Source organism: Equus asinus, chromosome 28 (assembly GCF_041296235.1).
Source record: "Equus asinus isolate D_3611 breed Donkey chromosome 28, EquAss-T2T_v2, whole genome shotgun sequence".
NCBI classification, from domain to species: domain Eukaryota; kingdom Metazoa; phylum Chordata; class Mammalia; order Perissodactyla; family Equidae; genus Equus; species Equus asinus.
The window spans coordinates 32,874,816-32,887,845 of record NC_091817.1 but is presented as its reverse complement, the minus strand read 5'-3'; the positions used below and the strand labels follow the sequence as shown (position 1 = coordinate 32,887,845).

The following is a 13,030-nucleotide window of genomic DNA, read 5'->3' as shown; positions in this document are numbered from 1 at the left end:
CCTTTTCCATTATGTCATGTAAATGGAATCACACCGTATGGAGCCTTTTGAGTCTGGCATCTTTCAGTTGGCATAATGCATTTGAGATTCATTCATGTCCTTGCATGCATTGGTTGCTTGTCTGTGTTTTTGATTGCTGAGTCGTCTTCCACTGCATTGGAATACTTTGTTTATCCATTCACCAGTTGAAGGACATTTGTGTTGATTCCAAGTTTACAATTACAAGTTGGCAATTACAAATAAAGCTCATATTAGACATTAGAAAGTAGACATTCACATGCACATTTTTGTGTGAAAATTAAATTTTAATTTATCTTGGTACATACCTAGAGGAGGGATTGCTAGGTTGTATGATAAGTGTATACTTAACTTCCTAAGATGTCAAACTGTTTTCCAAAGTGGCTGTACCATTTTTCATTTTCTCCAGCAACGAACAGTTGCTTTATGGCCTTGCCAGTATTTGATACCAGGTTTTCTGAATTTCAGACATTCTAATAGGTGTGTAGTTGTATTAAATAAGTTTTAATTTGCATTTGTAATTAATGCAGTTTAGTAACTAATCTAATAATTATTGATTTGGTGAATCATAGTAATTGATTTTAGAATGTTGAACCAGGCTTATATTCCTGGGATTAAACCCTCTTAGTCATGATGTGTTGTCCTTTTAACACATTGCTGGATTCAGTTTTCTAATATTTTGTTGAGGATTTTGTGCCCCTGTTCATGAAGGATGTTGGTCTATAGTTCAGTGTCATTTTTGGCTCTTCCCTCTCCCTTCTTAATCCCAAATCCTTTTGATAGCTGTCTGCTCCATTTTATTCCTTCCATCAAACCCGCCTTTTCTCTTACTTGATATCCTGTTTGTCTGTGTCTAGTGTCTCCTAAACTCTATTCCACCCACATCAAATTTTAAAAAATTCAGTGGTTCTCATTGCTAACTATATTAGTCAGGGTCCAGGCAGGAAACAGCCAGCACACTCAAAGGGTTAACTGAAAAGCCTTTAATGAAGGGATTATTTACAGTGATGTGAGCAGTAAGAGAAGCTCTCATGGGTTGGTGGAGCACCCAGGGACTGGTTACAGCTGGTAGTGAGTGTTACCACCCTAGGCACAATGGGGAGAGGGGAGGGGTAACTGGAACCCAGCAAAAGCTATGACCATGGGAGAGCAGTCCTCGATAGGCACTGACGCTGGTCAAGGAATACAGCCCCTGCCAGAACCACATCCGGGTAGGGAGAGAGGGCAGAGAATAAGTAAATAAATACATCCATCTGTTCATCCATCTATCCATCTCTCTTCTTGCTCTCTCATCTCCTCCTCCTGCTTCCCATTGGCTGGACCCAGATGAAATCTAGAGGGCCTGGAGCCCAGGTGATGTAGTCCTTAGATATTGGACTTCCGACTCCCGAGAGACAGAGCAGGGCAGAGAGGGGATAAGTGGGGCACACCAAGGGTACCAAGCACACCCACCTATCAAAGTCCAAACTCCTTAGATTAGCACTCAGTGCCAGCTCTGGCTCCTACTTGCCTTTCTGATTTGTTGCCTTTGAAATTTGGACTGTCTTCATCTCTTTATCTCCCACAGCCTCCCTATTCTGCCCTCAGTAAAGATGTGGTATATGAACAGATCATTGTTGGTTTGAGTGGTAGATCTGAGGCAAGTAGTTGCCAACCCGGAGAGCAGAATGAACTTTCCTGGCTCACACTCATCACTAAGGATAAAAGAAGAGTTCTTCCACACATACAAGCCTCTCTTTTCATAGAGGCTCAGAGAAGCTAAGTAACCTGCCCAAGGTTTCACAGCTGGTTGTGATAGGTCTGTCATACACAGCCAGCTGTGGAACCCTGGAAAAGTTATCTAGCCTCTCTGAGCTTCTGCTTCCTCATCTGTAAAACAGGGTTGCTTGGACTTAGATGTTCTGTTTATATTACACTAAACACTGGCCAATTGCACTCAGTGCATATTAGCTCAGAATATTATCTTCATATTCCTACATGACTTTTGAAGAGGAGACGTCTAAGTCAGTCATAGAAATCTTTGTTTTGTTTTGTTTTGCTGAGGAATATTCATCCTAAGCTAACATCTGTGCCAGTCTTCCTCTATTTTGTATGTAGGTTGCTGCCACAGCATGACTGACAAGTGGTATAGGTCTGTGCCCAGGATTCAAACCTGTGAACATGGGCCACCAAAGTGGAATGTGCTGAACCCAACCACTACACCACTGGGCCGACCTCTGGAAATCATTTTTTTTTTAAAGATTGGCACCCGAGCTAACATCTGTTGCCAAGCTTTTTTTCTTTTTATTTGTGCCCCCGAAGCCCCCCAGTACATATTTGTATATTCTACTTGTGAGTGCTTCTGGTTGTGCTATGTGGGACGCCGCCTCAGCATGGCCTGATGAGTGGTGCCATGTCCACGCCCAGGATCCAAACCAGCAAAACCCTGAGACGTCAAAGCAGAGCACGAGAACTTAACCACTCAGCCTCAGGGCCGGTCCCTAGAAATGTTTTTTAAAATGACCTATGCAGTGACTTACTATGGGCAAGGCCCTGTTATAAATGCCTTACAAATATTAACTCATTTAATCCTTAACTCCTCCTTATGAGGTGGATACAATTATCCCCACTTTACAGATGAGGAAACAGAAGCACAGACTGGTTAAGAAACTTATCTTCAATTACCCTAGCCGGTAAGTGATAGAGCCAGGATTTGAGCCCAAGCAAGGTGACTGCAGATTCCATGCCTCTAACCTCTGTGCTACCTTCCCCATAACCTGTAGCCTTGTCAAAGTACTGTATGTATAGCGAGTCCTCTCACAGCACTTTGCACCCTTCATTCCTGACCAGCAGGTGGTGACTGAAATGTATGTGAACTAGGGAGGTCTGGGTTTCTGGAGATCTTTGGAGGCATGTGGAAGGTGTGTACAGGGATGTTAGGGGCAAGGAGTAGGGAAATTTTGGGGGTGAGATGGGATAGTCACTGAAATAATTGAGGAAAACCAGTTCTGCCCACTTGAGTAGGAAATACCTAGTCATCAAGCCTGCCTAGCTTCATGCCATCTGGCTTCCTCAGAGGCCAGCTGATGCCCCTTTATGGGTGTTGATGAAGCTGCCCTTTGAGTCAGTGTCAGTAAAACAGGTTATTAAAATTTCTTTTAACCCATTCTGTTGTGTTAAGTTACTAATGCACACATACACCCAAATAGAACTAGAGCGTGAAGGAATGAGGTGCCAGAGAGGAGGAAGTGTGCCCTGGGCATGAATTTAGAGAGGACATGGACATCCTTGCTTATGGCGGCTGTATCTCACTCCTTGGCCATTATAGCTGTTGGTAATTAATAACCCACAAAACTTAAGAAGAATCTTATCTAATGCTACAAATTTGACTCTCTCAAGCACCCAGAATATCCGTGACCTGTAGGTAACCAAAAAAATACCCTGTAAATGCAGAAAGTGACCAAAATAGCTGAAGCGAGTCCAGGACATGAAAATTATAGAAGATACTATGTGACTGATCTGTTTTCCAACCAGAAGGGACGTGTGTAAGGGCAGAAGAATTATCAGCAAAGAGGAAAGAGAAGTGGCTGAAAGGCCACAGGCATCATTCATCATCATCAGAAAGAAAGATGGTTAAGATAACACCTAATGGTAGAGTGCAGGGTGCATGCCAAGTTCCACAGCCCCAGAGAGTAGATACAGGAAGGCAGGAAACTGACAAGGGTCTGGAGCTAAGGCAGCCCAAGTTATGCTTATTTCAGTGGTTCACAAAGGCACAGCTGTCCTTCAGATAGGGTCCAGCCGTACAGGATGCTGTATTGGGCTATACTGGTAAGCCATCCTCTAACACAGAGATGTACTTTGCACAGTACACTTGTATCTACAGTAGAAGCAAAAGAGATGCTGGATATGAAAATAAAATTAAGAAAATAATTCCATTTACAATAGCATCAAACAAAATAAAATACTTAGAAATAAGTGTAACAAAAAGCATGTAACTTGTACTCTGGAAACTATAAAACGTTGAAAGAAATTAAAGACAACCTAAATAAATGGAAAGATATCCCATGTTCATGCATCAGAAAACTTAATATTGTTAAGATGACAGTATTCCCCAAATTGATCTACCAACTCAGAGCAATCTCTATCAAAATCCCAGATTGAGGGGCCAGCCCAATGGTGCACCAGTTAAGTTCACATGTTCTGCTTTGGTGGCCTGGGGTTCACCGGTTCAGATCCCAGGTGCGGACATGGCACTGCTTGGCAAGCCATGCTGTGGTAGACATCCCACATATAAAGCAGCGGAAGATGGGCACGGATGTTAGCTCAGGGCCAGTCTTCTTCAACAAAAAGAGGAGGATTGGTGGCAGATGTTAGTTCAGGGCTAATCTTCCAAAAAAAAAAAATCCCAGATTGACAAACTGATTCTAAAATTCATAGTAAAATGCAAGGGACCCATAATAGCCAAAATAATATTTAAAAAGAACAAAGTTGGAAAACTCACTGATTTCAGTACTTAGTATAAAGCTAAAGTAATCAAGACAGGGTGGTATTGGCATAAGGATAGGCATAGATCAATGGAATAAAATTGATAGTCCATAAATAAACACATACGTTTATGATCAACTGATTTTCAGCACAGGTGCTAAGGTCATTCTAGGGGAAAGAATAGTCTCTTCAACAAGTGGTGCTGGAACAACTGAATAACCACATGCAGAAGAATAAAGTTGGACCCCTGTACCTCCCAATTCCTCCCTCCCCCCATCCCCGCCACTAATGTACTTTCTGTGTCTGTGGATTTGCCTACTATGAACCTTTTATATAAATGGACTCATCCAATATAAGCCTTCTGTGACTAGCTTCTTTCACTTAGCATAGTATTTTCAAGGTTCATCCTTGTTGTAGCTTGCATCAAATACTTCATTAGTTTTTGTGGCTGGAGAATACTATATTGTATTGTTTACTTGTTTGGCAGTTGATGGACATTTGGATTGTTTCCACTTTTTGGCTATTACGATAATTCTATGAACATTCATGTACAGATTTTTGTGAGATGATATGGTGTTAATATAATGTAAAAGGGTCTCAAGAAACAGTTCTCCAGGAAAGAATAAATGCTCATCATCAGTTACTCTGAAGCTGTTGTCATCATTTTGAGTAATTGTGCCCAACTTTTAACTGGTTTATAGCTAATAATTTCACAGAACATTCTTCTTACTGGGTTATCTTAGTTTGTGTTTTGAAACTCATCTCTCTTGGAGATAACCGTTGAAAGTAACCCTGCAAAAAACTAGACCTGTCTTGAGATTTCTGAATCATGCAGGGCCTTGAAAGTCATACTAAAGAATCTGGACTTTGTAGTGAGTCCAATGGGAAGTCACTGAAGGGTTTAAAAAGGAAAGGAGTGATGTGATTCCATTTGCATTTTAGAAAGATCTCTTTGCAATTTGAGGAATGGATGATGGAAGGAAAAGATGGAAACCAGAGATATAAGTAGAATGTTGTTGCAATTATCCAGGTGCATGGTGCTGGGGGCTAGACTAGAGCCATGGCAAAAGGAATGGCGAAGAAGGATTGGATTTAAGAGGTAACGAGGGACCAGCCCCGTGGCAGAGTGATTAAGTGCACACGCTCCACTTTGGAGGCCCAGGGTGTCTCTGGTTCAGATCCTGGGTGCAGACTTAGCACCACTTGTCAAACCATGCTGAGGCGGCATCCCACATAGCAAAGCCAGAAGGACCTACAACTAGAATATACAACTATGTACTGGGGGGCTTTGAGGAAAAGAAGGAAAAAAAAAAGATTGGCAGCAGGTATTAGCTCAGGGCCAATCTTTAAAAAAAGAGAGACAGGGTCTGGCCCCATGGCCGAGCGGTTAAGTTCGCGTACTCCGCTGCAGGCGGCCCAGTGTTTCGTTGGTTCAAATCCTGGGTGTGGACATGGCGCTGCTCATCAAACCACGCTGAGGCAGCGTCCCACATGCCACAACTAGAAGGACCCACAACGAAGAATATACAACTATGTACCAGGGGGCTTTGGGGAGAAAAAGGAAAAAATAAAATCTTTAAAAAAAGAGAGAGACAAATAACAAGACGGTAGGATCAACAAGACTTGACGAGTTACCTGTAGAGGTAAAGGAATAGAAAAGTTGAGCTTGCTGGCCAGCTTTCTGGGTTGGGGAACTGAGTTGATGATAGTGGCATTCCATGAGACAGAGAATATAGGAAGAAAATGTTTGAGAGAGGGTTTATGATAATTATTAAATGCTGACTATATACCAGACACTTGCTAGGCACATAAAACTGGACCTCGTTTAATCTTCAAAAGACTCCAAGAGCTAAATAGCATTACAGCTGTTTTCCCTGTGAAGAAAATTGCACCCAGCTAAGAAGTGGTGAAGCCAGGATTTGAACCCACATATCTCTGATGCCTTCACTTCATGTGCTCTCACCATCTCGCTTTACTGCTTCTGTTCCGATTTGGTCATGTGGGTTTTGTGGAGCTTGAAGAACATCACTGTATATTCGAGAGTAGAATATATGGGTGTGAAGCTCTGGAGAGAAAGCTGGGCTTGTGCTGCCGATTTGGAAGTCACCAGTATACAAATTAAAGCCCTGGACATGAGTAGTAAAGAGAGCATGTGAAGCAAGAAGAGAAGAGGGCACCCCTGGCAGAACCTCAAGAGACCTTAGTGTTGAAGGAGCTGGGGGCAAGAGCCAAGGGAGCCTGAAAGTGGCACTCAGAAATGACAAAAAATGTAGGAGGATGTCATGGATGGGGAGTGAAGAGAGATATATATATATCCCTAGTGCTCACAGTTGGGGAATAAAAGAGTTAATTATGATGCATTTACAAAAGAAATGCCATGTCTCCATTAAACTGACAAATAGGTTGACTGTGATATGTGAAGAGATGCAAGTGAAGCAATGTTATGTGGATAAAAGTAGAACAGCAAAATCATACGTTTGGATAAAACTTCTTAAAACTTGTGATTTGCAGTGACCAAGATCAGAAGTAGTCAGATTTTTTAAGATAATTGCTAGACTAAGTGACTGTAAGGTGTTTATAAAATTATTTAAAATAGGGGGCCAGCCCCATGGCCAAGTGGTTAAGTTTGCGTGCTCCACTTTGGCGGCCCAGGGATTTTGCAGGTTTGGATCCTGGGCGCGGACATGGCACTACTCATCAAACCATGCTGAGGCGAGCATCCCACATAGCACAACCTGAGGCACTCACAACTAGGATATGCAGCTATGTACTGGGGGACTTTGGGGAGAAGAAGAAGAAGGGAAAAAAAGAAGATTGGCAACAGATGTTAGCTCAGGTGCCAATCTTAAAAAAAAAAAAAAATTGTCTAAAATGGTACAGCCCCTGTGGAAAACAGTATAACAGTTCCTAAAAAAATTAAAAATAGGGGGCTGGCCCCGTGGCCGAGTGGTTAAGTCTGTGCGCTCCGCTGCAGGCGGCCCAGTGTTTCGTTGGTTCGGGTCCTGGGCGCGGACATGGCACCGCTCATCAAGCCACGCTGAGGCGGCGTCCCACATGCCACAATCAGAAGGACCCACAACGAAGAATATACAACTATGTACCAGGGGGCTTTGGGGAGAAAAAGGAAAAAATAAAATCTTTAAAAAAAAAAAAAAAATTAAAAATAGAATTACCGTATGAGCCAGCACTTTTACTTCTGGGTATATACCCAAAAGAATTGAAAGCAGCGTCTCAGAGATATTTGTACACACATGTTCATAGCAGCGTTAGTCACAGTAGCTAAAACATGAAAATAACCCAAATGTCCATGGACAGATGAATGGAGAAACAAAATATGGTGTATACATGCTATGGAGTATTATTCAACCTTAAAAACGGAGGAAATTCTGACATGCTACAACATGGATGAACCTTGAGGACTTGCTAAGTGAAATAATCCCATCACAAAAAAAACAATTACTGGATGGTTTCACTTTATGTGAGATACTCATATAAGTGAGTACTCAGAAAGTGGGACCCAGAAATAACCAAAAATGTAGGAGGATGTCATGGATGGGGAGTGAAGAGATATATATCCCTAGTGTTCACAGTTGGGGAATGAAATAGAGATTCATAGAGACAGAAAATAGAATGGTTGTTGACAGGGGCTGGGGGAGAGGGGTTGAAATGAGGAGTTATTGTCTAATGGGTACAGAGTTTCAGTTTTGCAAGATGGAAAGAGTTTTAGAGTTGGATAGTGGTGATGGTTGCACAACAATATGCATGTACTTAATACCACTGAACTGTACACTTACAAATGGTTGAGATGGTATATTTTATGTGTATTTTACCACAAAAAAAAATAAAAACCAAAAAAAAAAAGAAAATGATGATGACACAGCCTCATCCCCGAGTCTGATTCAGTGGGACTGGGGTCACCAGTGACCCTAATACGCAGCCAGAGTGGGGACCACTGGTTTAGCTGAGAGGGTGCCATATGGGGAAACCTGGTACCCTGAGCACAGCTAAACCTCTCTTCGTTTCCAAACAGACTTTGCTTTGGTTTGGTTTTAATTTCATTTTATCAGAAGGGAAACCTCCACAATAAGTAAGACATATTCATTGTAGAAAATTTGGCAAAGTCCAAAAAACAGAAATCATAATCCCATCAATGGGAGTAATCATTATTAAATTCAGGGATATTCTGGTCCTTCTACTGTTATATGTGAAATATGTTTATAGATATATCATAGAAATCCTTGTATATTCTTATACATATATACTTTTGCACTTTTTTTTTAACAAAGTTGATGTCATACTTCACATATTGTTTTGTTTTCCCCCTTTTTAATGAATATATGGCAGTGTCTTTCAGGTCATTGAGGGCCTTCTACCTCTTGGTTTTCAGTGGCTCCATAGTGTTATTTATGTAACCTATTACTGTTATTGAACATCTGGATTGTTTCCCAGTTTTTCACAATCATAGTCAATGTTGGCTTGAATATCTTTATAGAAAAAATATAATTTTAAACATCCTTCTTGTTGTTTCTGGTTTGGTAGTTGAAAAACTTTTTTTAAAATTCATGCTTATTTTTTAGTTGAATACTTTTGTTTCCATCTTATTTATTTGTTTATTTATTTTGAGGCACATCAGCCCTGAGCTAACATCCATGCCTATCTTCCTCTACTTTATATGTGGGATGCCTACCACATCATGGCTTGCCCCGGGATCTGAACCGGTGAACCCTTGGACCACCAAAGTGGAACGTGCACACTTAACTGCTGTGCCACCGGGCCGGCCCTGAAAAATTTTTTTTGATATTTTTTTTTTCTAGTGAACATTTTCCTATGCTTGCTGTCATTAGCTTTTAAATTATAATCTGTGTAGCGCCTAGGTGGTTCTCTTTCGTCTTTTCCTGGGTTTTGTTTCCCACTCTTCTTTTTCTTTCTGTAATGTAATGTCAGAGAATCATGAACTTTTACAGGTAAGGTCCTAAAGGTTAAGTGATTTGATCAGAGTCACACAGAAAATTAAGTAACAGAACAAAGATTTGAACGCAACTTTACTCATCTTTTCATTTTTCTTCCTTCCAGTAGATGCATATTGCTAATATTCTGAAGTCTCCATGCAAGAAGCTTCTGCAGCTTTTTATGGAGCACTAAGTCGTTTGTGCTTTTGTGGCAGAGAGCTGGTTGCCCAGAAAGTAGCCTTAGCAGAGTGTGCCCTTCACTAATGACCAGGGTGCTGCTTTGCTGTTCCAGGAGCCATGTTTGACCAGGACTGTGGGAAGCTCGTGTTCATGCTGGAGGCTCTTGTGAGGAGATGAGTTGGTGAACAGAGAAGTTGGCATGAAGATGCTCCCAGGAGTGGGCGTGTTTGGGACCGGCAGCTCCGCCCGGGTTCTGGTCCCGCTGCTGAGGGCAGAAGGGTTCACTGTGGAGGCCCTGTGGGGGAAGACTGAGGAGGAGGCGAAGCAGCTTGCTGAGGAGATGAACATCACCTTCTACACCAGTCGGACTGATGACGTCTTGCTGCATCAAGATGTGGATCTGGTGTGCATCAACATCCCCCCTCCACTCACCCGGCAAATATCTGTGAAGGCTCTAGGTACGGACAGTCAGGCCATAGCAAGGGCAGATTGTATCTCCCTCTGGGTGGTCCTTCTTGCACTTGGGCCTGCAGGTAGTAGTACTCTGGGATAGCACTTACTCCTGGAGCAGTGCTGGGGAGGGCACATTGAGGGGGTCTTACAGCTGTCGGAGGAGGTGCTCCAGTGGCTGGGAAAGACGCAGCCTTCACCACTTCCCATAAGTAAATCCCTGAGCAAAAATTAAACAAATACCTTAAGAGTTGGCCTGTCACTGGGGCTGGAGATTATTACGTTTCAGGCAATGTAAAGTTTGCCTCTGTGAAGTCAGAGTTTCAAAGACCTGGGCACTGGGAAATTAGTTGTGATTGATGCATTTGTTCTTCCATTTTTGTGGCATGCAGCACCACAGGAAGGAGAGGAGGGTGTGTCACAGCCTACCATTTTCCATGTTTTGTCAGTCCTTGATTAGATTGAGTGCACACCCTTCCTGCCAAACTTTGAGATCTTGTATGCCAGAGGGTAGGAAGGCTCTCTGACCGTCCTAGGCTTCCCTGACAGGATCCACGGGACAGCCTGCTCACATCTCTGCTCCCTTGGGAAGCAGTTGGCTCAGCAACCTCCTACCCCTGGTAGGCCTGGTTTGTTGAGCTATTCTCCTTCAGTTCCTGTTGAGCTTCTCTTTCCTGGCAACTGTAGGTAAATTCTTCTCTTTGTCTTATATAAATCAGAATCTAAATTTAATAGGAAGTAAAACCAGTAAACATTCATCCAGCAATTATTTTTTGTAATGCCTCCTGTTTGCCAGACACTGTCCTGATGTCGTTCTGGACATTCAAAGGAGGGTTGGATCAGAGCTCTCCCTGCTTTCACAGCCCCATTGAAGAGACTAGAAATAACACACACTACAAGGTAAATGAGAAAAGACTTAAGTAACAATTCAGGTATCATGTAATTAATTGACAGAATAATTGTTTTATGTAAGGTGATAGGAACCAAGTGTCTCTCTGATGCAGCGAGAGATCTCTGGGTCCAGGAACTGATATACCATGAAGCTGACCATCACTCCTGGCCACTATCATGGTGGAGATCTGCTACTTGTCTCTCCCTGGTTCAGAGGATGAGAGGATGTCTGTCACCTCTGGCCTAATGGGTTGGGAAGGATAAATGTTCGTTGAAGTGAGCAAGAATGTGAGTCTATCTGATTGTTGATTTGGGGCATGTAAGTTTTAGCCAAAAAATTATAGATGGTTTGTCTTTTCCAGAGAGCTCTCTCTGAGCATGTGTGACATTGGAGCTATTATTCATTGGCCCTAGATTCTTAGGAGGGCAGATAATGGCTCCTAGATTGAGTTTAGAACTAAGTAGACCTAAGCTGACACTTTAACAGAGGGCTAGTTTCAAGGGGAATCAAGCTACCATTGTCACTTGACTTCTTGCCATCTCTTGTGGCATGAATGCAGGTTAGTGAGGCCAGGTGTGTCCAGAGGCAGAGTTTTAGAGGCTCTCGGTCTTCTTGAATGTTAAATTCTCTGCTAGAGACCATTTCCAAGCCGTGTAGAAACATAGAGGAAACCTCAGAGTTCTTTGGCTATAAACCTGCTGTTTTCTGGTTCCTGGGACAGGAAAACGCTACATTTTGGGCCATTTAATATAAACAGGAAGGACAGGGATGAACAGAGGCTTCTGGGATCTTGTGTCCCCACTCTCAGTGAAGCAGGGCTGTCAGCCTTCTCTCCGCATCTCTGTTGTCAGGAGGAGGAGGGTGTGAATGAGGGTCCTTGATCTGTTCTTGCAGGTACATGATCCCAGGGCCCAGTTGGTGGGGCTGGAAGAGCTCCTGTCAGCTGGACCTGCCCTTAGGCGCTGCCCACTCAGGCCCCAATGGAGTCACTGAGCCTGTTGTGACCATAAAGTTCATTCCCTGTGTGCTCTCACTTTTTTTGTGTGAGAATTCTGGCTTGACTTTATCACATATGGAAGAAGCCAGGAAAGCTCCTCCAGTTTTCCCAAAGGACTAAGCATGAGTGCATGAATTGCTGTAGGCAGAGCACCAAACTGACCTTGACATCAGACCCCACTTCTAGTCCTATTTCTGTCCCTCTAAACCTCTGTGGGCCCCCGTGAAATGGAGATATCATCCAGCCTTTCCAGCATGATATATTACTGCCTCCAAGTGCTGCAAGAAAGACAGTGGCATCACATTACAAGGGAAAGCCAGGTTTTCCTGTTGTCCCAAGTGGAAGAGCAGGTTTATTTAAGGTAAATTCATTTTAAAAGTAAATAGGATTCTCCTCTGGATATTCATTAGGAAAAGGTTGACTGAGTTGAATGTAGCCTAGAAATAAAACTAACCATTATAAGTCATCTCAGATGTGAAAAACTTTTCTGTGGGTTGGTGGAACATGTTTAAATTAATACCTTGAAAGCGGGACCCATTCTTTCCACTGTAAAGCTCTGACAGTGTCTGATTCTTGTACACAGTTTAGATGAGGAACAGGACAGGCACATGCAATGATAATTGCAAAAATGCAAGGTTTTTAAAAGTCCTCAGGGCCAGCCCCAGTGGCCTAGTGGTTAAGTTCGGTGCACTCCGCTTTAGTGACCTGGGTTCACTTCCTGGGCATGGGCCTACACCACTTGTCTGTCAGTGGCCATGCTGTTGCAGCAGCTCACATACAAAAAGAGGAAGATTGGCAACAGATGTTAGCTCAGGGCCAATCTTCCTCAGCAAAAATAAATAAATAAAAATAAAAGTCCTCATTGGGCCGGCCCGGTGGCATAGTGGTTAAGTTCACACGTTCTGCTTCTCAGCGGCCCAGGGTTCGCTGGTTCAGATCCCGGGTGCAGACCTGGCACCACTTGGCAAAAGCCATGCTGTGGTAGGCATCCCACGTATAAAGTAGAGGAAGATGGGCATGGATGTTAGCTCAGGGCCAATCTTCCTCAGCAAAAAGAGGAGGATTGGCAGTAGTTAG

At 42.9% G+C, this 13,030-nt stretch overlaps 1 protein-coding gene across 4 annotated transcripts in view; it reads left to right on the top strand.

The window, feature by feature from the left end:
* The window catches only part of GFOD2 (Gfo/Idh/MocA-like oxidoreductase domain containing 2), a 41,283-nt gene that overhangs the window by 19,527 nt on the left and 8,726 nt on the right, over nucleotides 1-13,030 (top strand). For 2 of the 4 annotated variants that reach the window (XM_014827743.3, XM_044760822.2), the window contains exon 2: nucleotides 9,727-10,072. The exons of 1 other annotated variant lie outside the window; for it this stretch is intronic. In XM_014827743.3, the coding sequence (XP_014683229.1) occupies nucleotides 9,814-10,072 (259 nt within the window). In that variant the 5' untranslated portion in view covers nucleotides 9,727-9,813. Of the gene's footprint in view, nucleotides 1-9,726; nucleotides 10,752-10,860; nucleotides 10,965-13,030 lie in introns of all 4 variants that reach the window. One more of the 4 variants, XM_070500283.1, reaches the window with a different exon arrangement.